At 39.6% G+C, this 25,109-nt stretch overlaps 1 protein-coding gene across 2 annotated transcripts; it reads right to left on the bottom strand.

The window, feature by feature from the left end:
* Positions 1 to 18: 18 nt before the first annotated feature.
* prickle3 (prickle homolog 3) lies at positions 19 to 23,631 on the bottom strand. 2 transcript variants are annotated; one of them, XM_044038700.1, is made up of 11 exons: positions 23,425 to 23,631; positions 16,159 to 16,241; positions 8,080 to 8,263; positions 7,748 to 7,861; positions 6,376 to 6,513; positions 5,834 to 6,037; positions 5,174 to 5,360; positions 4,007 to 4,351; positions 2,389 to 2,694; positions 1,927 to 2,304; positions 19 to 1,495 (listed from the first exon to the last, which is right to left on the bottom strand). In XM_044038700.1, exons 1-11 carry the CDS (start codon positions 23,464 to 23,466, stop codon positions 1,047 to 1,049), a joined length of 2,430 nt encoding a protein of 809 aa, XP_043894635.1. In that variant the 5' UTR covers positions 23,467 to 23,631; the 3' UTR covers positions 19 to 1,046. The 2 variants fall into 2 exon arrangements, with proteins under 2 accessions (XP_043894635.1, XP_043894636.1); XM_044038701.1 differs by lacking the exons at positions 16,159 to 16,241; positions 23,425 to 23,631 and adding an exon at positions 11,641 to 11,702.
* Positions 23,632 to 25,109: the final 1,478 nt, after the last annotated feature.

Here is a 25,109-nt window from a genome sequence, read left to right as displayed (position 1 = left end):
TAAAAAAACACACACACATTTAGACCAACAATAGAGATACATTTAATGTTATCATTAAAAAGTCTCACAATCACACACAACTGTCATTATCTCCTCTTTCTTTACCCAAAATAAAAGGAGGACCTACACCCAGTACTGTTTACAAAAATAAATGACCTTCAAGCCATGTGATTACAGACTTGAAGTGTGTACAGATTTGTTTTCATATTAACGATTTAAGACACACACTCACACATAGCAAGCTCACTTTAAATCATAAAAACTACCATAGTTGTGCTGAAGTAATCATACTCCATCACTAACTATTAGCTTTTTAATGTAATATATTACAACCATACATAATTGCACATAAAAGCAGACAAAGGTTACAGCAGAGTTAAAATAAGATATACTTAATACGTACTTTTCTTTTTTTACAAACGGTAATGGAGGAGTGTGCCGTCAGCTGCTGATGCTACTTGAGGTTTTGCATATGTGAAAATTATGTGAAAATAAGAAGGAGAACACAGGTATTTTTTTTGTGGATGTTAAATTAAATTCCAAACAAAATCACTCAACATCCATCGATACACGCACGACTCATTCATACATCATCTTTATACAATGTCACATCTTAAAATCTGCTTTCAAACGTGAAAAGTCCCGTCCGTGAGAAGGCAGATGTCTGCAGGAGTCGCTCCAGACATTTTCTCTGGAACTAGTGCTCTGGTCAAATCTGCTGATAATGACCGCATGAGCCCCTGTGGGATGTTCTGGAGTTTCCCCTGCTGCAGAGAATGCGTCTCACTCAGTCTATCTCCGGCCGCGTTCAACATATGTAAAATGGAAAACTGTGGAAAATGATCAGACCCCAGTGGATAATTCAAGTGTGAAAAACAGCTCATGTAAGCGTCAGAATTGACTTTGCTCTAATGGCTGTAGTTTATAAACATCCACATGTTTGTTGTATTTAACATCATGTCACCATCATAAGACCAGAAAATGAAAGGCCGTTGTTTATTCTTGCAGAATATAGCACACTGTGTGGTGATGTCAGCTGTTTGGGGTTAGGAAATAGCACAGTTTTTGTCTTTGTCCTTTGCACCGAGACTGTTTGCTCTTCTCCGCCGTATGCTGCCTCTCAGTCCCTTGTCCCTCTGCACCTCCCCCTCCTGCTCCCCCTCCCTGTCTTTACAGTCCATGGACGGCTGCTTTCGTAGCTGCGGGGGCAGGGGTATGGGCTGCCCGAGGAAGAAGCCTTCCTCCTCTGAATCAGAGGACGAAGAGCATGTAGAACAGGAATCTTCGTGTTTGTAATGGCCCTGCTGAAGGCTCAGGGAAGAAGATTTAGAGCAGTCCCTCTCTTTGTCGCCTCTCCAGTCCAGGGTGTCCAGCTGGGGCCGATCTGTCCGCGAGCGTCGCAATCGCCTCTCTGCGTCTGCTTGGAGGGCCGGGTCAGAGGGGATACGCCGATTCCACCCTCGCCTTGGACTCCGCTGACGGTAGGAAGATCCGTCTGGTTGAGAGAAAAATAAAAAATCCTTGTTTTCCAAACTTTTAAGGAATATAAAAGGTCCAGTGTGTTTCATGGCAGAAATTGAATATACTACTCACAAGTATGTTTGTAAAAGTGTATAATCACTTTAAAATAAAACCATTTATTTTTCACCTGCTGCCACTGAGCTGCTGTGGAGCTTCTGCTGTGTTTTACAGAGGGTTTGCCTTTGAAAATCATAAAACATACTCGACTAAAGAGCAGGATGTTTCATCAGTACATCAGTACTGCACAAATGACATGACATGACATGACAGAGAGACAGAAGAGTGGAGAGAGTTCTGAAAGAGTTTACATCCTTTCTGGTATGTGAAGGCCACCGTAGTTCCCTGACGTGCATTGGGAAAAAGTCCTGTTTTTGCACTATACAATCTTGCCACTAATTCTCTTACCCAGCAGATCCATCTGTGGTGGGATTCCCTTCTGTAGATGTAACCTGCTCCCAAAACCTTCCTCCATCTCATCTTCAGCCTCCTGGTTTTCCTCTCCCTCGTGCAGCACCTCTTCAGGCTCGTCCTCGTCCTCATCGACGGAGTAGCTGCTGCTAATCGGCTCTCTGAAGCTCACCCTCGCCGTGCCAGTGCGAGTCAGCGGAGGCGGAGAATTTGAGGGTCTGTCCTCCGGTTGCAGGATCTTCTGCGGGGGCGACTCTCTGGGTATCAAGTCTCGAGTCTTGACGGGCAGAGGGGGTGGGAGGATGGTTGGGTTGTTGGGAGGCGGAGGAGGTGAGTCGGGTGAAATCAGGTGCGAGTCTTTTTGGGGAGGAAACGCTGAATACAAAAGAATAATGTGGTTAAAACACAGGAAATTACACTGTACTGCTGTACTGCAAAGAAAATGTGATTTTCTGATACCTTGCATAACCTGATTTGTCTGTTCCACCCAGTTTCTACAGTCTTTAGAAGTTGAGGTTCCTCGTGAATTGAGACCAGTTAGTCCAGTGTTTTCCTTCTGCTCCCCCTGGAACTGAGGACCACTGACTGGAGGTTTGATGCCACCGTTCCCCGGCAGTAAACTGTAATGTGGAAGGTCACTGGGCCAAGAGGGACCCAAGCCATTTCCGAGATGAATGTGGGGAAGTGGCGAGTAGGAGCCTCTTGTGTGAGGATGAACACTGAGTGTAGCGACACCATTCTGAACTGGAGCCGTGCAGTGGACGCCTGAGAGAGGCAGGGCAAAGAAATGTGTTACATTTGGTGCTGTTAAAATCAAAGACCCAGTGTGACACATTTAACGTGTATATTCACTTTAAAATAAATATTGTTTGGTCTTTATAGCCTTAGAAAAAGTATTCATTTGTATATATATATATATGTATATATATGTACATATATATGTATAGGCAACATGGAAGCAAGACGCCAACTATTAGGGCTGTAAGCTACTAGTCGAAGGTCGATTTATTGGTCGATCTGTTCTGTCTCAACAAAAATTGTGATTGGTTGATTTTTTTGCCATGTTAATTTCAGTCTCTGGTTAATTTCATCAAAAGGAAAGTACCAAGTGCTAATGGGGGTGTTTTCAGAGCTGGACATTCAGAGAATGTCCAGTGATTTTATTTAATCTTGAGCTTTTCATTTTAGGCTACAGTCAGTCCTCCTCTAACATCCATGTCAAAGACATCGGCAGTCTGACAGCATTTTACAAAAGAAGACGAATGCAAAGTTTACAAGCAACAGTTTGCATATCACAGCTCAACTACAAACATGGAATATCATATAAAAACTCTAAGATAACTTGTCTGAGTTAGGTTGCGCCGTTCATTTTAAGTGTATGAACATATCAGTATTGGCATATTTCAATGTTTTGACGTTGAAATAGACCACGCTGGACGTTTCAGAGCCGTCAGACTCAAGTCTGTCTGTCGGCACAGATGCCTCGAATTAGTAGATTTTTAAAAAACTGTTGTCATGTTTGCATTTAAGAGGATGATGGACTGAGAGAAATCAGTCAAATAGGAGCTGGAGATACATCTCACACTATTAACAAGTTGAAGGTGCTTGAGTGAGCACAGGTTGTCACAGTCTTACAGTGTGACCCTACTTGTGCATCATAACACCGTGCTCACTAGAAACAACTGTAAGTAAAAACACAAGCGCTGCATCATCAGAATTTATGAGAACACAAAAGCAATTATTTTCTTCTACCTGCTTTTAGTGGCCTGCTGGCTCTTTAGTTTGGCCAGGGTTATATTTCTCTGTTGATGCATATACTGTTAATTAACGCAGCCAAGTTCCATCTATAGTTCACATTTTAGAATATTTATGAACTTGAAAATGCTATTACACAACAGTATATGAATCAAAATATGCTACATTTGTGTTCATTCTGTGATTTTACATGTAAACATCTATTATTACAAGCCTTTTTAAAGTAATTTATAAACAGGCCAAAATAAAAATAAAAGTTTATTTGACTTAATTTAAAGTTTTCCCCTTATTGCTGTACTGATATGATTTAAACCATATTCACCTCGGCTTTCCACTGCGGTATGAATGCAGTCTTTTGCAGTGATGGTGACGCCCTCTGGTGGCTTCAGCGGAGAACCACATTGCTGCTGGTATTTCTCTGCTGTGCTGCTGCTGCTGCTGCTGCTGTGTCTGTTATGCTGAGGTGGTTTGCTCTGCAGCGCTGAGTCACAGGAGTCAGAGTTATCGGGGTCTTCGCCCAGCGAGCAGGGTCTGGAGCAGAAGATGAGCCCCCCTCGAGGGAGGAAGGGACGCCCCAGCAGAGGCAGTCGACAGCGGGCGCAGCAGAAACAGGACTCTACGGCGTGCCAGTGCTGACCCTCGTATGTCATCTGACCCTGGTCAATGCCTGAGAGGAAATGATGTCATGATTAAACATATCATTCCTGTCAGCTGCAGACCTTGAAATGATCTATTATCTCACTGTGGTTATTTATGTGTATAAATCATTTTAATGAAACCTCCATAACACTAGACTGATTATATGTAAAAAAACAAACATGTTTTTAAGCTACATCTTATGAAACTTATGCTAAGGGAAGGAGTGTTATACTGATTATTCATCATTCCCAAGTATGAATATATGAATGTACAGACAAAAATATTCTAGAAATCTTTCAAAAACTTGTTTAATTTGGCAAATAAACTGAATTCACCTTTCTATACCCAAATGTGAGCCGGCTCACTGGGCACACATTAATCAAACATAACATTTAACCACTAAAACAAATTCTTCTGTTCAGGAATGCAAGTAAATAACTATAATTTGACATCTTAATCAAGAAATAATAAAGTGCTTAATTATTTTTTTAGTAGAAAATTCATGGATAACAATACCAATTATATTTTAGCATTAAAAATATCATTCTGGTTAAAGAGCACATACTGGTGTATAACCCATTACAGAAACATAAAAATTATTTTTATATAATTACGAATGCTGTTTTAGGTGGTTGTCTAATACATTTGTTAAGCACTGTATATTTAAAACAATAAAACTAATATGATATTGCTATTTTTTTATCAATTTGATCAATTATATTATGTTTCTAACCATTTGACACTTTCCCACACTGCTACAAATTCAAAACAGAAATTGAGGTGAACAACAGCTGCAAGCTGTGTTTAAACACCAATACAGTAAATGTTTTATGTAGCCTTAAGTCGGTACCTATGTGTTCTCCGCAGGTATCACAGTACTCTGCATACAGAGACTCGTAGCAGGAGCAGCAGTACGGTCGACTCTCTCTCATGATGTAACGCTGACCGCCGAGTGCTGCCTCGCACTCAAAACAACAGAAGTGCTTCATGTGCCAGTATCTTCCTTCTGCCTCAGTGCATTCATCTGCTAGAATAATCTGAGAGATTGAGAGACAAACGTGTGAGAGGGAGGGGTCAGTAAGCACAGAAATACACACAATCAGTTGTACCAAAATACTACTAAACAATTTGGGATGATGCTCTTGTCATCATTCTCCGGGTCTTAAAACCTGAGTGGTGCAGATTCATTAGTCTGCTGCGTCAACTAATCAATTAAGTCACAGTGAGAGGCTGAAAATGAGGAGAAAGCACGAAAATCTATAACAGTCAAAATAACAGAGACGAGAGATCAGGTGGAAATTAAAACATCCTGTGCAAGTTTCCATTTCATAAATCATCACTGGACAGAGGGCGGTTTAAAGAAGAGCCAGAAAGGAGGCAGAGAGAGAAATAGAGATTTGAACTTTGCTAAATGAAGCTATGTCTGCCTCTTACACCATCATGACTCTGACTAGTACTGCACTTTTAAAATCAGAGCATTTCAGACTGGTTGGGAATCTTGCCAGGTCACCTCATCGCAGGCCTGGCAGCGGGGCTTGAGCCTCTCAGCGTGGTGCCGGCCGCAGTAGATCTGTGCGTCCTGATAGAAGTAGATCAGATCCACCAGCAGCTCAGTGCAGGTGGCACACTGGAAACACTGAGGGTGCCAGCAGCTACCGTGTCCGGCCCGACTGGCAAACACCGCTATGTCGCCACCGCAGATTTGTCTGTCACACTGGGAAAAAACATTTATTTTGGGGGTGAGTGGGGCGTGTGGTGCAGAGGGTGAGAAATTGAGATGGTATATCCTGGTTAATGCTTCAGGTCTCAGTCTGAGCAGATTGCTTATACAGACCTGTAATCATTAAATGCCAGTGTGCTGTGGCCCTTAAGCTATGCCTGCACCTACATGCACCTGGACTTGCTCCAGTCTTATTAGAAAAAAAAACTTGTCTGCAATGATTCGTTATAGGACGTCATGTTCATGTATTCATGTTGCATAAAGCTTCTGCTGTTTCAAGCTTAATATTGGCCTGTCACATCGAAGAAACACATTTAAAACCACTGTGTTACCTGCTGGCATATGGCCCCCATCATAGTTACTGGAAAGAGTCTGACGACGCCTCGACCCAAGTTTTCTCTTTTCCTCTGCTGACTGAACAGACGCAACTCCTTCTTCTCCTCCTCGTCCAGAGAGTTACAATACTGTGGCTGTGAAAACACACACATTTATTTAAAAACAAAATTATAATACATTTCTCAGCTTTGTTTTTCATCTTTGATTCATTAAGGTGTATTAAAACTGGCTGGTAGAGATTCACTGAGACAAAGACGCATCATGTTGTTTTAAAGACACCTCTAAATTGTTACTACAAAGAAAGAATATGAAAAATGGACATAGTTGATGGAAGTAGCAGTTAGCCACCAGGGGGCAACCCCCATGGTTACAATAAAAAAGTTAGTGGATAGAGATCTATGGGAAAAAGAGCCCACTTCTTTCTGGATTTATAGTGTCAGTAAATATTATCCTGAGGAGTTAATGGTCTCAATCGTTAGTGTCAGATCTTCAATAGAACATGGTGTCACAGTGAATGGAATGGTGTCAGTTATGTCTCCATTGTGAGAAAAATAGGTGATAAAGCACAGCACATACTTGGTCCCCACAGTTTGTCTTACCTGAAATGTAATGGAATGATACCTTCATTCCAGTCATTCATTTTTATTCAAAGTCTACTGAAACTTAAGCATTTCCTATGGAGGCTGATGGATTTTAAATATAGCATCTGTGTTTATTGTGCGTTGTTGTGTTTCCTTTTTCCTTTAGTGATGATGCCCGATGTGAGCTGATGTCATGGATTAGGAGCCAGGAAGCAGGTGATGTCTATGAACTTCTGATTTTTATATACAGAAAAAAAACTGTCATGTTATTACAATATAATATCATAATTAATAGTATCGAGTATTTTAAGTCCGAGTGTTTTTTTTTGTCAGAAATTGAAAATACGTAAAGAATGAGCCTTTTATATTTTTATCAGGAGCCAGGTCAGCTGCCATTTCTGATCACCATGTTTTTACAATAGTCCACGAGGGGCAAAACTAAACATCTTTTGAGTTTTGATGCAAACTGAAGGCTACATAGGGTCTTTACATACACTTGGGAGGGAAGAGTAATATTCAGCAGCTGTACCATGCATATTCACCAACAAATTTGACACTCTTAAGAGCCTCGTGCAAATAACAGTGATGGCTATACAACATAGATTTCAAAATAACTTCATACAATTTGGTGTAAACAATATTTAAAATGTAAAAGGCAGCATAACCCAAAACAACATTTTTATTTATTTATTTGCTTTGTACAACAGCATCTACGTAAATGACAAAATAAAGCTGTGTGTAGAGACTTAATAAGAAGATTTGAAGTCAGAGTCACAGTAGCTGTTACCTCACTGTCATGCGCCGGCAGCTGGTGCAACAGTTGCTTGATTCGATATCTCTCTCCTGGACTGTTCACGTATGGCACTCTGTCCTCAGGTAAGCAGCTAAAATACTGGTACACCTGCAGAGAGGGAGAGAGAATGAGAGAGAACTGGATTCAGATAAAGGTTTACATGAATAAAGAGAGCAATTTATTCAGTTACCAAACAAATTATTGTAATATTCCTCCAGCTATCAGATTTAGTTTCAGTCTGGACACATTTCAGTCCAAGTGTTTGTGTTAGTGAAGCAGCTCATCTACGTCTCCACTCCATGTCTGCTCTGCACACTGGTTGCTACCTGTTCGGGCTTGAGCCCAGGTGGGACCCATGCGTACTCCTCGGAGGCGCAGCCCGAGTCGTCATCGGAGATGGAGTGTCTCTGGAAGTCTGAAACCAGCTTCGTCATCATCTTCTCCAGCTGACCCGGCACAGAGCGAACGGCATGCTCCTCTCGCACACACTTGCAGTGCACGCAGATTTTCCTGTGGAGACAGGGTCAGTGTGAGCTTCGTCCCTGCCTGGGGGACTTTTTTTTCCTACTGATTTACAACACAAGCCAAAACTGATCAAATGTCAAATCTGTGTAACAGGTGGGTTCTTCTGTTGCTTCAGGTACACAGGTGCAAGACATAAATTCACACTTTGAATCTGACTCAAACCTCTGGTTTCCTATACAGAGAACAATTTTTTTTTTTTACCTGAAAATGAAGCTAGACAATAATCAGATTATTATAAAAAAAGCCAAGCTCATAAAATAAACCTGAACAGCAGGACAATCAATGAATATTAGCACCACATTCATAAAGCCACTCCCAAAGTTTGTAACCATATTATTTATGAACACTTTGTCACAAACCAGCCCACACACATTCTTGCGGTTGACTCAACTACAGTCACTGACAGAAATTACTGATACAGCAAAGACATGACAAAGAAACCAAATCTGCAATAAATTAAAACAAACTTTTTATGTCCTACATCCCACAAACATCATTCCAGACTTACATCGGGACCCACACACCATCCCAGATTAGGTATGGGCTTCAAGTATGAGCCATTTTTAAATTACTCTTCAGAAACAATGTAACATGACCCCTCCCCCCAGGTTGAACCGTGTTTTTGATGGCATGTCAGCCGAAGGAGGTGACATTTTAGACCTGTATTTGCATTACCAATATATTTTTGCTTAAACATATAATATATAACATTTCTGCTTGAAAATATCAAGTGGATCCTTTCGTTACTGCTTGATTGAGAGACACACCTAACAGCAGAAATTACATACTGCATAAACATGCATAAGCCACTTTTCTACCACACAAGGAGGAAATGAGGTCACTGATCATTTAAGCCTGACCGTCAATCCCATGGTAGTTAAGAGAGGGAGGTGAAGATAGGAGCAATAATCTCCCTCAGCTTCGTATTACAACCCATCTTCACCTAGTTATCCTCAAAATGGCGGAGGGTGTGCCTGTGTGTGGGATCGGTGGAGTCAGATGAAAGCACCTCGGGGGGTGACGGCGTCTCATATTTGAATGGACGCGACAATTGTGGCCATATGCTGGATGTATTGCATGTGTACATCTCTGTTGTGATACGTGTTGCATAACAGTCTGCCAGCTGGAACTTGTGGCTCAAGTTCACAAGGCACAAAGCTGCTTTATCCCAGCTACCAACCCCCACACAACCAAAAAAAGCAAGCACTTATACACAAACCAATGCTTGTAAAGTGCAAAAGAGCTCTTCATCTGATCCTGTATGAAGTCTTTGAAAGGTTAATAACGTGCGGTGATATCTGCATTTCAAAGTGAACAAGACCCCTTTGCTCTTTACCCAACACAAGTTAATTATCAGAAAGTTGACAAAACAGAGATATCAAAGTGATACAATGGGATTCCCATGTCTTTTCCCAGGCTGTAGACACTTGTAATATGACCTGGGTACATGGCACCTTTTAAGGTCATGCCATGGTCGCTTTAACCTATATAAATAATAGTAAACACACAGCGGCTCAGCTTAGACTAAGCCATGTTGGCACAAATCTGGTCCCAGCTGTATTTGTGTGTTGTAACAAAAGGGAGGGGAGTTATCCAAGCACATTCCTACATAAGTGGGTAGGAGGACACAGCCGGAGACCTGGCATGGGGGGACAGATGGCAGAAGCACCATGTCTCACCCGGTCTCATCCCACCATTACCCCACAACCGTCCACCACTCGCCTCTGCGTGATGAAAGCATTAGCAACAAGGATTTAATCATAAACAGACGCCAACCCTCAAAAGCAACCAACAATAATTGATAGATGACAAAGAAGTTGGAAGTATAGAATCACGTCTGTCTTTGTCTTGCCTGCTCATTAAATATCTTTCCATTAAGGTTAAGTTAAGCCAAAGCCTGGGTTGTACACAGTTCTTCTATAAAACTACAAACCAATACTAAAAATTTAGGAAATGCTGGACGGTGTACTGTATAGTTTCCAGGGAAGGCTTTTCAAAGCATATCCCTTTGTTAAACAACGGTTTTCTGAAATGTAAATCTTTACACTTCTAACTGATGTTTTAGAAGAATTAAATTTTATTAATCCCCTTGGGGAAAGTATCCCTCTGCATTTGACCCATCCTAGAATTAGGAGCAGTGGGCTGCCACAGTGAGTAGTGCCCGGTCCTGTACAGTTATCTGAATCACAAGCCTCTGAAGTACTACAACTATGTTATACAACTACTATACAACTCTTTGCGCAGAAAATAGGAATCAGTAGTTCTAATGGAAAGTGGTCCTGGACTGGTGGACATTTGTAGATAGACATAAATATGTGGCTAGTTAAATAAAACAGATGATTTCAAAGAGTAATGGTAGCTGACAACAAGGGCTCTTATTTTCCAGATGATAAACTGTATCACTCACCAAACAGCTGTGAAAATCACAGATAAAATGATTAATCTCCTTAACTTAAACTACTAAATGAGGAAGAAAATGTTGCAGGCCAAATCAAAGACCAAACATAGACCAAAACAATATAAATCAGTAATATTGTTTTCAACTGTGTTGCCTCAAAAGATACAAACAGAAATACGAGGTTCTTTGTGCTATGTGTTATCATACAGAAGACACAGCAGATGTTTGGACAGAAATCACAGTGTCACTGACACTGCTGAGACATCTGGTGCCGCAACTGTTGGTGATGATGTAGCTTTTGTTTGTGTTTGTTGCCTATATACTTTGAACTGCCACTAAAACAGTTATTATTTATACATTTATTTTCAAATTTACTTGGTTTAGGCTTTAGGAAAAATCTGTTTGTTTTTGCCATCTAAGAGTACAAAACACACAAATCATCGCATTTATCAGTTCATCAAAAAACATTTGATTTACCAAAGGATCATTTATTTTATTTATCACTGCACTTTTAATAAAACTGAACGATTATATTATAACAAAACTATACATGCATTAAACTCTAGATAGTACAACTGATACAGATTTTAAAGGGTAATAAATTAGGTGACAGAAGACAGAACTGCTCTTACACTGATGCAGAGTATTAGATGGAAAAGTACAGAGAAAATGAATATATTGACTATGGATCTGAAATAATCTGAATTTGCACTTGCATGAAATTTGGCACAGTGGATTAAACATTAATTTTAATTTGGTTGAACACTGAGATTAGGGCTTGTTCGCCCCTCCCCTGGATCCCACACTGACCTCAGTTTAGTTTTAGTCCTGTATATGTGTACAAAACAACATAAAGTCAGACTAAGACACAAAACACACACAACTTACATGTCCCAACTTAATTACTGTTTCTAGATACTAGTCTCTATAATCCTGTCAGACAGTAAAAGGGTTTTTTCTTTACCTGCTGTAATCATGACAAATTAGCACAGGTTGGTCTGATGACGCCGTCTCATCCAGACTTTTGCATCCAATAGACGACTGCTACTACCCGTCAGCCTGTCACTCACTACATGCAGCATATTCTACAGCAGCTCCTTTCCATGTGGTCATTTCTCTGTCGGTGCAGCTCTTTTCAATGTCTCCACCACCCCCGATTTCCCACCCTCCTCCGTCCTAACAGTGGGCTCAAACAAAAGGCATCACCGCACTGAACGCAACCAAACGTGTCACAAAATTACAAACCAAAGTTGTCAAGGTACACACATGCTCATGTAATTCTTCAACGTCCTTATAATGAGAGGATTAAGTACAAACAACAGAAGGTTCTTTCACAAATTTCAATTAAAACCTGCAAATGACTCACTCTGCTTTTGAAGAAATGAAAGTCTCAGGATGAGGCTCTGAGTAACAATCATGGTGAGTAGTAAACTGTGTCTTTTTTCCTCTTCTGACTGATTCATACCAGATGGACGATTGTTGCTTTGACGCAGTTATTAATCCAAATGGAGCAGATTTTGAGCCTGTGAGCAATGCTGTGCTGTGCTGTTTTGTGTTTGTCATATCATGCGAATAAGATGGCCATGCATGAAACCAACCTGTCTCTGGTGGAACAGCAAGCAAGACAGCATGGATTTCAGCCTTGGTGAAGTCACGACACATTTCTGAATCCATTCCAGCTCATCTGACTTTGGTCAAGTCACTGACGATCAGTGTGTGTGTAAAAACACGTCTGCTTCGAAGAGACCCACTGTGGTTTGAGTTTTTTTTTATTATATTTTCTATTGAACAATTCAACAACAGTGCAACTTTGAGTTTTACTCTTAATTTTGATAGCCACAATATAAAATTGCAAAAAATAGTCTACGCTCCCATCTTCTTAAAAGGTAAAGCTCTTGCTTTTCTTTGTCTTGTGTGATAAAGTGCTTGTGTCTATTTGTTTTGGACCTTCAAACATATAATGTTACCTTTACATTCTTGCTTCTAGTAGATTAATTATTCCTAGTTGCTACTTAACTAACAATGTCCCAACAGGAATGACATTTTTTTTTTTTTAAAGTAACTTTACAACAACACATTTATCATATATATAGTTATTAAAACTGGTGTGACAATGTATAACTGACACAGCCTTCACTTGGGTCTAGGTAACCCTCATTAGATGTGCTTCTATGAAACAGATGGGCCTTGTCCTATAACTCTCTGCCACTAATTAGTAACTGAGTAATTGCCACATGGCCACCCAGACTAATAGTGAAGGCGACTTTGAACACTTTTGAAGCGTGGCGGGGACCTGTGGGTCAAAAGTAACTTAATTCACTCACTGCTGGGCAGCGGAAGCACCATCTGCCCCCCACCCCAGTCTGAGCTCTGCCCGTGAAAGCTTGGGATAAAGATGGATCACTTCCCTCTCAGCGAGCATCAGCAGCTGAGCCTGTGGTCACTTGGCTGATCTTCTCCTTAAGGGAAGGTGTGACTCTAAATTGGTTATTAAAGAAGATGCAATTAGCATCAGACTCTGAGGCCCAAGCAAGTGACCCCCATACATCTCAATCATTTAATCACTTTCATGTCCCTCATTGTCCTGGATTAGCGAAGAGACTAGAAATGTCCAAACAAGACCAGTCTGTCATTTCTGACCTTTCCCTTCAGCCAAAATGAACATAACTGAGCAGTTTTAATAAAACCACAGTAACAGTGTTGTGTTAATACTGTAGAGATTCAATTTACTGTAAACACAGCCAAGTATGTACAGGGGCCACACTAGCACTTGAGTGTGGCTGGAGGTAGAGCACAGCACACATGTTTTAGATAACATTCTAACTTCTTTTGTCTTGACCTGAATAGAAAAGATACAATTACAGTCTTTTGCTTACACTAAGTACACATTCCTGTACCTGTTGTTTTACTCGCTCAACCAGCAGTAAAGTGAACAACGACAGTTGCGCATGGAAACATACTGATTGTCTCCAGAAAAAGAAAAGTCCACTTCATCTTGTTATACATCAAACCTGATGAAAAAAAAGAGTCACATAAAAAAAAAGGCTTAAGCCTCAGTGACATAAATAAAGGGGAAGACAGTGAGGGAGACAGGGAGGTATGAAGCAGTCGAGAGCATTACTATCACAGCAGTAAGGCCTAATCTTATTATCACTATTGACAGGATTAAACGAACCAAAAGAACAAACCAGCTGGATATACACTGAGACATAAAGACACAAGAGAGAAAAAGGGGTTCAAATAAAAGTGTGTAAGACCCTGGTGAATAGATGAAAATAAACTGTTTTTCAGAAGGTCCTTTGATAGTGGCAAACAGCTCCTTGGGTATGTTGATGTAAGAGGTGCACAGACTGTCATTTCAAGTGGATTGATTTTAACTTCACAAAAGTAAGAATTACAAGAATTAAAAGTATTTTTGTTGCAGAGAACACTGGTGTCACACTCACATGTTTACATACAAGCACTGTGTGTCCAGATGAACAGGAAATGCTTTTCGTATTAAATGTGTGAGCCAATACACCATATGGCATTGTTCTTTGTATAATAAATGACAAATGCTACTCTGACACAGAAGTTGGTCCTAGGTTTTAATCACCACAGCAATGACATGCTGCACATGTTGCAGGGTGGCTATTGTTAATCCTGCTGCCCTGTAGCACTTCAATTTTTTCCATGAAGATCATGTTAGCATAAAGTAAATGCAGCTGTAGGATGCCGAAGCTTGATTGCACTCACGCGTTTATAGTCCTGATCCTTATGGAGTCAGTGCAACTGACCAGCCTCATGAGTTGCCCTGACTGGGTCATGATTATATCTGCACTCATCAAGCACAGAGGTCACAGTTAAGCTGATTTCCTTTGTAATGTTGCTGCTCTTCCTAAGGCATGGGCGAATGCACACAGATATACTGGTTAATTCCCATATGCTGACTTCTTTTAAAACCCCACAGACCACACATTTATTAGAATCTTTCTATCTAGTGAGCAGTAGAATAAAAACAAAAGCATGGCTAGTGGGAACACAAAATTTGTTAATAACCTACAATTCAAGCTAAAGTCATCGGATGGCCATAAAACTCAATTTCCACAGGTCCTGATGTGCACACCAAGTTTGGTGAGTTTTCATGCATGGCGAGGCCATCAAAATGTCAACATAAATCAGATAATGTTGGAACATATTTCCAAAAACTATTTCTAATTCAAATGAATTGCCTACTGGTTCCATGTAGCTTCATTCAAACTTTAAAAAGGTAACAAAAAGTGTGACTTTCATTCCTCAATTCATGCTCTCTTATGACCTTCACAGATTTGTCAGTTACTGTAAAAAAGTCACAGAATGTTCAGCCCATTCCAGAGTTTGACACTGGTGTATACTGCACTGAAAGTTCACAATTAGAGTGGAGACAGGATGTTTAACTCCAAGATTCTCTTGGTATCCAGTTTACAAATTTCACTCTTCATACATGATTTTTGTAACAGAACGCAGTAAAGGACAATATTGATTGCTTGTGACAAGTCCTTTTTTTACTCCCTCCAGTAGCCCCTCCTTCAGTGTGGTTGTGTCACAGCGTAAGGCGTTTATGTGACACATGAACAAGTGTGAAAGTTGTTCACTTTCATAACTTCAGCGAGTAGCCCCTGCTGCTACACTAACTGCTAGGCTACTATAACGATCATACATGAATAAATGTGTGACACAATGAGTTAGTGAGAGTGTTGCTAAAAGACAGGGAGGACTATGATGAATTAGAAAACAAAGTATTTCCGGCAAATTAATAATAATAATGATAGAAACAGCAGTTCAAAGCAAAAGTAATTGGAGTTGTGGTAGAGCGTATTAGTGACACAATACGGTGTCACACACTGGTGTCCTTAACGGGACACAGCAGTGTTTCTGCCTAAACCAGTCTCAATACAAGGTGCCGTCATATCTGGTCTTCCTCTGCAATAGTCTTGTTCATTTTTGCAATTATTATTGGGACAGTCCTAATGGATGTATTCAGATTTTTTCACTCATTTTCAAATTCTTTCTTTCAGACATTCAGTTAGATTAATTTCAACTTGCATGCCATATTGTCTCCAGCTCGAGCAGAAGGTCTTCTGTAATTCTCTGGTTTTCTGTCTGTTTCTCTTTTCCCCCACAAAGCTTTAACATCTTTCGTAGGATTTCTGTCCAGTTAGCTTGCAGTCTGGATATTAACTGATCTCATCTTACAAGAAAAAGCTGTGCCAAAGCTAGTATATAAACAAACTGGTATTAAAATAGTTGGGAGATTGCTATTCTGTAAAGTACATTTTTGGTGGGGTAAAATAAATCACCAGCTTCAAAATGCTGTAATCAGTCAATTCTTGTGAGTAGTTCAGTCTTAAAAATGCCTGCACACAATCCAAAAAAGCAGCAGAATAGACCGTGACTGTACCAGATAAAGTACAAGAAAAACATTTCCTGTCAAGGTAATGTTTAAGAACCCTGAAACTCATACCTCCAGCCATGGACACGGAAGCCAGGGCACTGATCCCCACAGTGCATACAGGGCTGGCCTCTGTCTGGGTCCTCTTCCTCCTGCTGCAAACAAAACACAAAGCTCACTTTAGCTCACATCATGAAGCACCATTCTCAGTATTGGATACAGGAGGCGAGAATAAATAGATTGTGGCATTTGCACTCGAGCCACAAGTAGAATGGACTTAAAAGTAAAGAGTCAAGTTAAAATATTTCCCCTACATTATATCAGAAACCTATATTATCAATACATAGTATGTATGCATGAACTGGCAGATAAAGAATACATTTGGCTGAACATGCAAGTGAACATCTGTTTAGGTGGTGTAAAATAATGCACTTTTCAGTGGGTATTAAATTTGGCGTTACTGGTTCCTGTTTGCCCTTAAATCCAGTCACACACAAAAATCCAAGTGTGGGTATGAGGAGCGTTCACTGTCTGTTTTCAAGCGACAGTGGAGGTAAATTGGTATAAAACCATAAAAATGCATTTCACTAGACGTGCTGAGCAGTGTATCCGACTATGCCAAGAGCAAGTAAAGCTTAGCACTAAGTCCGCTAGTTCATATCAGACTTTATTTGTTACCTTAGGGGCTTTTCTGGCATAAACACTGACCTTGTTAGGACAACCAGGAGTCTTCCTGGAGACAGAAACCTGGTTCTAATGAGGAAGAACCTCTTTTCTGAGGAGCTGATTAAGTTTTGAATTGTGATTAGGTTAGGGTTAGACAATGACTGGTTTAAGTTGGGGATAATGCTTTGGTTTGGTTGTCCAAATGAGTGGAAATCAGTGAGAGTCCTGAAAAGGATAGCTGTGCAAACCTGTAAATGTGTGTGTGAAACACACAGGCCCCTTTTTAGAGATGAGAGGAAGGAAGCAGACACAGGATAGGAGCTGCACCCTTTCCCTCTCCATGTTGTCTCCACTTTCTCCCTCTAATGCTGTAAATCCAATGCACTCTACTTTCGTCTGTGTGAACAACTAACAGTTCTTACTGTTCATATAGGGTTTTTATTTATTATGTGTTCATAATTAGACTAATAATGCAGTATTAGCTCTTATAATAATGCAGTATTAGTCCTCTCTGACTCTGCACTGTATAGTTTGCAAGATCCTGTAATTGCTGCCAAATTGCCAATTGCCAAAGTTACCAAATTGGGTCATGCAAACAAAAGTGGACTTAAGCAACACCATAATTGCTTACAGAAATACAGTTATTCATAGGTAACATGGAGAATGGTGCCTCTTTTATTGCCACTCTCTCCACCCTGAACTAGAGGTCAACCAAAGCCAATCTTTAGAAACCAGGGCAGCCGAAATAAAATGACAATTTTAAAACAGTTCATTAATAAAAAAAGAAAGAAGACTGTGAGAGGCTTGTAACAAGAGAGATGATAAAGGGAGATTAAAAAACTGATGTGGACACTGATGACATGAGGAAAACTGATGTGGGATCAGAGATTGAGGAAAAAGTTGAAATTGAAATACTGGCTTCATTGATAACAATGGTTCAGCCAGAGCACTCATAAAATAAATGTTCATCTGTGGGCCAAATACTGCGTTAATTTTTTAGTTACTCAACAATGCCTGAACCTAATAAGTCTCCGTACTGCTCTTAAAAGTGTCTGTAGCAAGGGGAGAAGAAAAAAACTAATCTTTGCAAGACATGCCAAGTTGGACAGGAAAGCGACACGAGGAACTTCAGCCAAGGTTAGCAAACACTCTCCCTTCCTTACTTAAACACTCTGTGGGCCCATTATTTTCACCTAATCGTCTCCTCTCATCATGTGATAATTCTCCAGCGCTGCTCTAAAGCAAAAACACTTTGCCTGCCTGTTGCGGAAAGGCAAAAATTTAAACATACAAGTATATTTTTATAAAAATAAACCAGACAGTTGTGTTTGTGTTTTATGATCACAATGTAATTCCATAAGAGCAGTGTCTTATTTATTTATTTATTTTTAAATCTAGCAATAAACCTTTTAATGTTTGCAACTAAAGGTTGCAGTTGTACATATTTTACATATATCACATTTAATGACAGCAAGCATCTCAAATTGTCAGCATTAGGAGTTTCGCTGAATGAGGATTAGTTCAAAACGGTTCAAAAAATAACACTAGCTCTTTACCTTTAAACACATTTTACAGGAGGATGAGTAACGTGCGTACACCCACAGACACTCACCGAGTTTAACGAGCAAAGCAATAAAACGCAGATATGTGACGCACACATTGAGCTACCTGTGCCTACCTGCTCAGCTGTGTTTTTGGTCTTTCTTTTGCCCTACCACAAACACTTAATCATCATTTCTTAGCTCATGCGTGATTTCCCAAGCAAAGCATTTCATGACCATTTCCAAAATGATATACAAATACTTTGATTAAAGGCACCTTATCTCTTTATACTTATCTCACCGATATCTTGCCCTTTAAGACAGGTTTTAAGTGCTTAACTAAACAAGGTATTAGTAAAGGGCAGCTTGCTTTATTGTATTCTTTAATCATAACATTACCTTTGTATGTGTTTTAATAGACAGTCTGAATGTCTCCACCACAGTGGAGAGGGTTGGTTGTCTGCACAGAGTACATACAGTTTTATAGGAACATGAACTAGTTAGTCCAGAATAGTTCCACATCCTGTATTTAAATGCCACAAAACAACACACAGAAACAAACACGCACTGGGATCATTAACTACCACACACTTTGAGTATGTTAACACAAGCGGGCATGAAAGATGACAAGCTGACGGGCTAAATGAGCCATACACATGATTTCTGGGTGACTGAACCTGTCAGTTTCTTTCTCTTGAACAGTCACACATTGATATGCTGACTGAGCCTGGTAGGCACACATTACAGGATGCCTGTACATTTCACACTGGTGTACGGCTACGCTCCTAAATATTACGTTTATTAGGGTTACAGAGTATAAAAGTAAATAGCTGCAGGATAAAAACTCTTTTGGAAACTGAAGCCGACCCAAGATGATTACACTACAGGATACTACAGGGTGTTACTGACTTTCCATTCATAGAGAGAAGAAATGAAATGACACTTAATATGTTCATGTTTTCACTGTCCTCCTTCTTCACTAATGCCATATTTGACTGGTGTTTTTTTTAAACCTCATAACTGCTTTATAACACTTACACATGGACCTTAATGGCATATTCAAAAACATATACAGCTCTTTAACATGGAGTTGGTCCCCCTACTGCAGCTATAACATTTTCCACACTTCTTGGAAGAATTTCCTCAAGATTTTGAAGTGTTTCTATGGGAATTTGTGCTCATTCATTCTGTAGAGCATTTATGAGGTCAGGCACTGATGTTGGATGAGAAGGCATGGCTCACAATCTCTGTTTTAGTTCATCCCAAAAGGGCTCCAAGGGGATGAGGCCAGGGCTCTGTGCAGGAGTTCTTCCACACCAAACTCGCCAAACCATGTCTTTATAGTCCATGCTTTGAGCACTGGGACACAATAATTTTGGAATAGAAACGGGTCTTCTTCAAACTGTTGCGTCAAATTTGGAAGCATAGCATTGTTCAAAATGTCTTGGTATGCTGAAACTCTGAGTGTCCTTCATTGGAGATAAGGGGTCTAAGCCTGAAACACCCAAATTCAATACTTAACAGGTGTGGGCAAATACTTGTGTGTGGCCACAATGGATACATCTGCCTCCATCTTGCCCTATCACTTGTTACACTGTTACACCAACATGTCCTCATGTCCTCCATGAACCTTCTCTGAGGTCTTCCTCTTGCCTGAAACCTCCATCTTCAAAATGCTTTGACATCTCAACCTTGCCTCTCTTGCATTCTCTCCAAGCATTATATATAGTACTGTGCAAAAGTCTCAGGGCTCCACAGCTTTGTTGTCAAATTTCGTGATTATTGGAATTTGGATTGGAATAATGTGACTGATCTTAGAGGTTAATGAGACGGACATGAACCTCCTTTGAATGTATTAGATAAAGCTCAGCTCAGCGATTTGGTTTTGTTACTATAAAACTATTGTGTCTTTCACATGGTATGATGCATGACGTGGTCTGTCCATCAATTTTTACAAAAGACCTGTAGATGACTTTATCTCAGGAGAAAACAATGATGTCATGCATCATGGATACCTTCGTAATTGTAATTCACTGCAATTAATCATCCATCCCAACTGATGGTCTTTGTTGAAATTAAATGCAGGAATCTTGAAGTTCTTCATTGTGTTTTGACAAAAAGAAAAGAAAATGGAGGACCACTTGTGAACCTTGAACATTACCCACTGCTAAGTAGTTTTATTTTTCCTTGAGTGTTTCCTTATCATGGTGGCAGTGTCAAGGCTATGCAGAGACTTGAGGGTGTCACATGCGTTTCCTTTCAGTTTAACACAAACAAAAAAATAATGTGTCAAGTAAGTGACCCACAATGAGGTTTGTCTGTCGTGCTGCACTTGAAGGATGTGACGGAAGTGGTGGTAGGGAAGTTACTGCGGAACTAAATCTGTGTGTTAAGTAAATAATGCAAGTTCACAAGTTCACATGCTCACACAGGGTCAAACTTTTCATCTCAGCTCCCTCCTTTTTTAAAGTGGGTTGAATCACATGCCGCTGCCTCAGTTTGCCTGAGCTTTCTGTTGCTACCAAGTAACCATGTAACCAGGTAATGGAAAAACTGAAAACTTGCCAACTTCCTTATTTGATATCAAAGGGCAAACACATTGGCACAACCAGGGAGTAAGTGCAATAATATGAGAGAACAGAAAGATAAAAGACCTGAAAGATGCCTGTCGGGCCACACAGAGAGTCTAAACAAAAATTTGAAATTCAAAAGACATGGCTGAGTGTCATTTTGGTCTTGCTCCTCTACTCAACTTGTGGTGTAGGAGGGTTAAACATTAACAGGAGAGGTCAGGGGTCAGGGGCCTTTGCTGCCTTGGCATGCACCTCTCCTCACTGGACAAGATCAGACATAGAGCTGTACAGATCGCAGGTCAGCAATTGCAAACTGTGACAGCTAAACTGCCAGTAACATTAATTATAGGACCCAAACTTTATCATTCATTAGGTAACTGTTTCAGCATATTTTTGCTGTACCTCAATGACTCTGCATTAAAACCAAATCAAACATTTTCACTCAGGTAAACAATAAGAGGATTACCAGAAGAATAATCAGCAAAGTTAATGATAATCTTTCACTGTATGAAAAAACAAAACAAGGATTTGTACATTTCTACCTCTCAAATGAAATATTTCTGCATACATACTAAGTGTTTTTTAATATAATATTTAAGGTTTTGGGTCATAGAAAACATCCTGACGTTTCACAAATCAAATTATACAAAACTTGCCTTTGAGTTGTGTTGTTAATGTTCTGCAATAATTCATATAACATATAATCACAAATTGTTTATGAATAAGTACAGACAAATGTATCTGTAAGTATCTGCACTTACAAATATCTCTCTTTAGTCACACTTCACACTTCTTGTGCTTATGTGATGGAGAGAAGCATGAAATATTTACAGACTCATTAATAATTTAATCAGGTTATTGTATGTGTAAGTTGAGAAGAGGTGTCCTGGGTAATTACACGATGTTAAAGCACTTGCACAAAAGGCCCATAATGCGGGTACATTACAGGATCTCTGTTAAATACAATTGGAACAAGAGCAAAATCATCTACTTTAGTATTAAGTAGACTTACACATGAGGTGACAGAAAGTAGTGTGTTCACACTGTCACAGTCTGAATATGTTCCAAGCCTGTGTTGCATGGCCAGATGTTTCATGGCCACACAGCTTTTGGAAAACAAGCCTAATTTGGTCTGTAAACTCATCACATTGGCGGATTGGGTTCTGGGCAAATTCACAATGATTTCACAGAGCAACTGAATTTCTATAATGATTAATTTATAAATTAATTATTATTTGATTACTAAATGGGTTTGGGAAACAATAACAGTCTACATAATTTTCTGCATCTTATATGTCTACCTTGTAACAGTTAAGCTGGGTATAAACTGCATGTTTTTGTAAACCCCCAACTCAAACTGTATGACTAATGATTTATGTGCGCACGCTATACAGTCTGATGCACAGATGATTTCAAACAGGTTTGATTTTCATCTATACAATTGCCGATCGAGAGCTGACTATGAGGGAGTAAACTGTGAACGTTGTATGTATACTACACAATGCACAATTAAGATGAAATCCCCAGAATAGTCGCACCAGTGAAAAATCGGCTAACATGGACCAAATATAGCAGCTCTAGTGACATCTAATGGTGAGACTGCAGATAGCAGAAAATGTAGGACTCCTTTGTTCACCCCTCTTTTTCCCTAGTGCATCAGAGAACTAGAGTAGCCTTAACACACTAAAAATATTGACATCATTCTTCTTCTTCGTTTGCTTAGTAAATCTTTGCTTCAGAAATTTAAACACACGCGCTGTCTGGTTCGTCTGTTTCGGGCTGACGTATAAACATGGTGACACAAGATGGCGTTCTCTGTAAAGCAAGGCCCTCGCCTCAAGTACATGTAAGAGTTATTTTAAAAGCTATGAAAGCCAAATGATTTTTATTTTATAGTATATTCCATTTCTGCCAAATATCCCCTCTAAATGTTACACACTTGGCCTTGAAAGACAAAACGATTAAGATATTACTAAAGAAAATTAGACAGACAGATTATTCTATGATGAAGATAATCTTTAGATGCAGCTCTAATTAATTGTTCTTATGATAAAAACACAACGCGGGTAATAAACATGTTGAGGTTACAGCTGCCACATCCTAGCAACCTGCCCAGGTTAAAAAAAAAATCGATGACGTAAAGTGTCTGACCCCTCCTGACTATACCTGAGGCGCCCGAAGTGACTCAAGAAACAAAGAATGTAGTCTCTTTTGGTTAATAAAACACTAGTTAACAACCAATTGTACTTTACACATAGTGTGGACAAACTGTTGAAGTGTTTACTTAAATCAATTCGGCGGAACAACGACAGGTGAAGGAACTGGGGACAAACTTCCACAGTTTTCTGTCTTCACTCCCCTACAAGTTCATTTCAACCCCTAATGTTAATAAAGACACAGAAAACTGCATCAAAACATTCTTAATATTCTCATTACGTGCGTTCTGTGGTGAAATGACACTCAATGGGGAAGAGTTTCAAGTGTTTTGTGAGTTGTAAAAGTCACTGAGGAATAAAAATGCGTTAGCGAAAAAAAGAAAAAAAGAAAAAGCAACTTACCGAGCGGTTGGACCGTCGCTTTTTGGAGCCGCGCAGGAACATTTTAATGTCTGCTGGGCTATAAAAACAGCCAGTGTCCGGGTAAACAAACGGGGGAAAGACACACAAAAGTCCTGTTGTATAAATTGACAAGGCGTGTGTTCCAACTACATGATGTTCGTCGCAGACTATCCAGCAGTACTCCTCATTCCGCCTGGGCTAACTATTTTGGAATATACAGCGACAAGAGAGGCCAACATGAAAAACACTTCCTGTTGGCCTTTCAGAGTAAAACACATACAAACCAATTTGTGTTACATTACTCGAGCATATGCAAACCGCACATTCAAATATTAAGAAAACGCATACATTACTTGTCTGACCATTGTAGATTCCGGGAAAAAACAACCATTCACTCGAACTGAAAGCGCTTGTGCTTTTATTTTGAAGCAAGAAACGCTACACACTCCTCCTAATAGTTCCTGTTTAACTTGACGAAGCTCTAACTTCACCTGAAGGCATAAGGCAGCAAAAACAAAGCTTTATTTCACCCAGGCTACACGAAAAGGTAGAAATTTATTCTTGACCGCTAGAAATTATTCATATACACTGGGAACTAAAACTAAATTATTTGAACCAACCACCACCCAAATATAATTAATTGGAGATGCTATTTGACCCATAAAATGAAGATAGCATCATAAAGTTTTATATATAAATAGAATTTTTGGTATTTGACGTCATTTTGTACAGCACTTCGGTCAACCTCGGTTGTTTTTAAATGTGCTCTATAAATAAACTTTGAGTTTTGAATAACTAAAGCTTTTTGCATTTATGAAATTTAAGAACTACATAAAGGAAAATGTTGACATTTCATAGCTCTTGACAAACGAAAACACCACACATTTTTTAAAATAAAACTATTTCTAAATAAAACACAGAACTATGTAGACCTATTTGTGTCCTTCCATTATTTGTGGACAATAGATAAAATAAAAAGTAACCCATTCCGTTTGGATTTTATGTAGCTCATGCTTGAGAAAACCCACTGGCATAAGTATATGTATCCAAATATGTACGTCTTCATGTACATATTTGGCCTTTATTTAGGTGTTGGGAATGGATTTCCATATTTCAAACACAGGTCTGTTGAGTTTGGGCAGGTTTTTAAATATCACATTTGATGTAGACAGAGGTTGGGACACATTTTTAGTTGACAAAATATTAAAACACCTAAATAAGAGGTGTTCACTTTGAAATACAAACATTTTAAATATTTTTCATTTGCTGAAGGGACACATGTGGCTCCCCTGATCTACACAGTAATATTGAAATATTAATATTCTTAAATACAAGAGAACGTACTGAACAATACAACACATATTTTTAGAGGATGAAGGTATTATTGGACTCAGGCTGCCACAGCAGCAGAAAGACGGGGAATTAATTTGATAACAGTGTGAGCCAAAACAAAGGATTAACGTTCCGCTGTGAGTCTGTAGAATGTCATGGGTGTAATATACTACAGTGCTCACTGCAACTGAAAGGCAGTGGTGCCACAGCGGGAAAACAGAGGAGCAAAAATTACTTTTATGATATGATATTTAAATTGGAAAAAAGGAAGTGCATGTACGTATAGCAGGAACAAAGACTTTTTCCAGAAAAAAGATCACAGATAAAAGCTGCAGTCAACCCAACATCCTGGC

The sequence above is a fragment of the Solea senegalensis genome, linkage group LG11 (assembly GCF_019176455.1).
Source record: "Solea senegalensis isolate Sse05_10M linkage group LG11, IFAPA_SoseM_1, whole genome shotgun sequence".
In the NCBI taxonomy this organism is placed as follows: domain Eukaryota; kingdom Metazoa; phylum Chordata; class Actinopteri; order Pleuronectiformes; family Soleidae; genus Solea; species Solea senegalensis.
This window is presented reverse-complemented; position numbering and strand designations above follow the sequence as displayed.

Coding starts and splice junctions, on each gene's coding strand:
- prickle3 (XM_044038700.1), bottom strand. CDS start 23,466: ATGTTCCTGCGCGGCTCCAAAAAGCGACGGTCCAACCGCTCG. Junction 6,514..7,747: donor TGCCGGCGCATGACAGTGAG/GTAACAGCTACT, acceptor GTGTTTTCACAG/CCACAGTATTGTAACTCTCT. Junction 2,695..4,006: donor TACCGCAGTGGAAAGCCGAG/GTGAATATGGTT, acceptor TGCCTCTCTCAG/GCGTCCACTGCACGGCTCCA.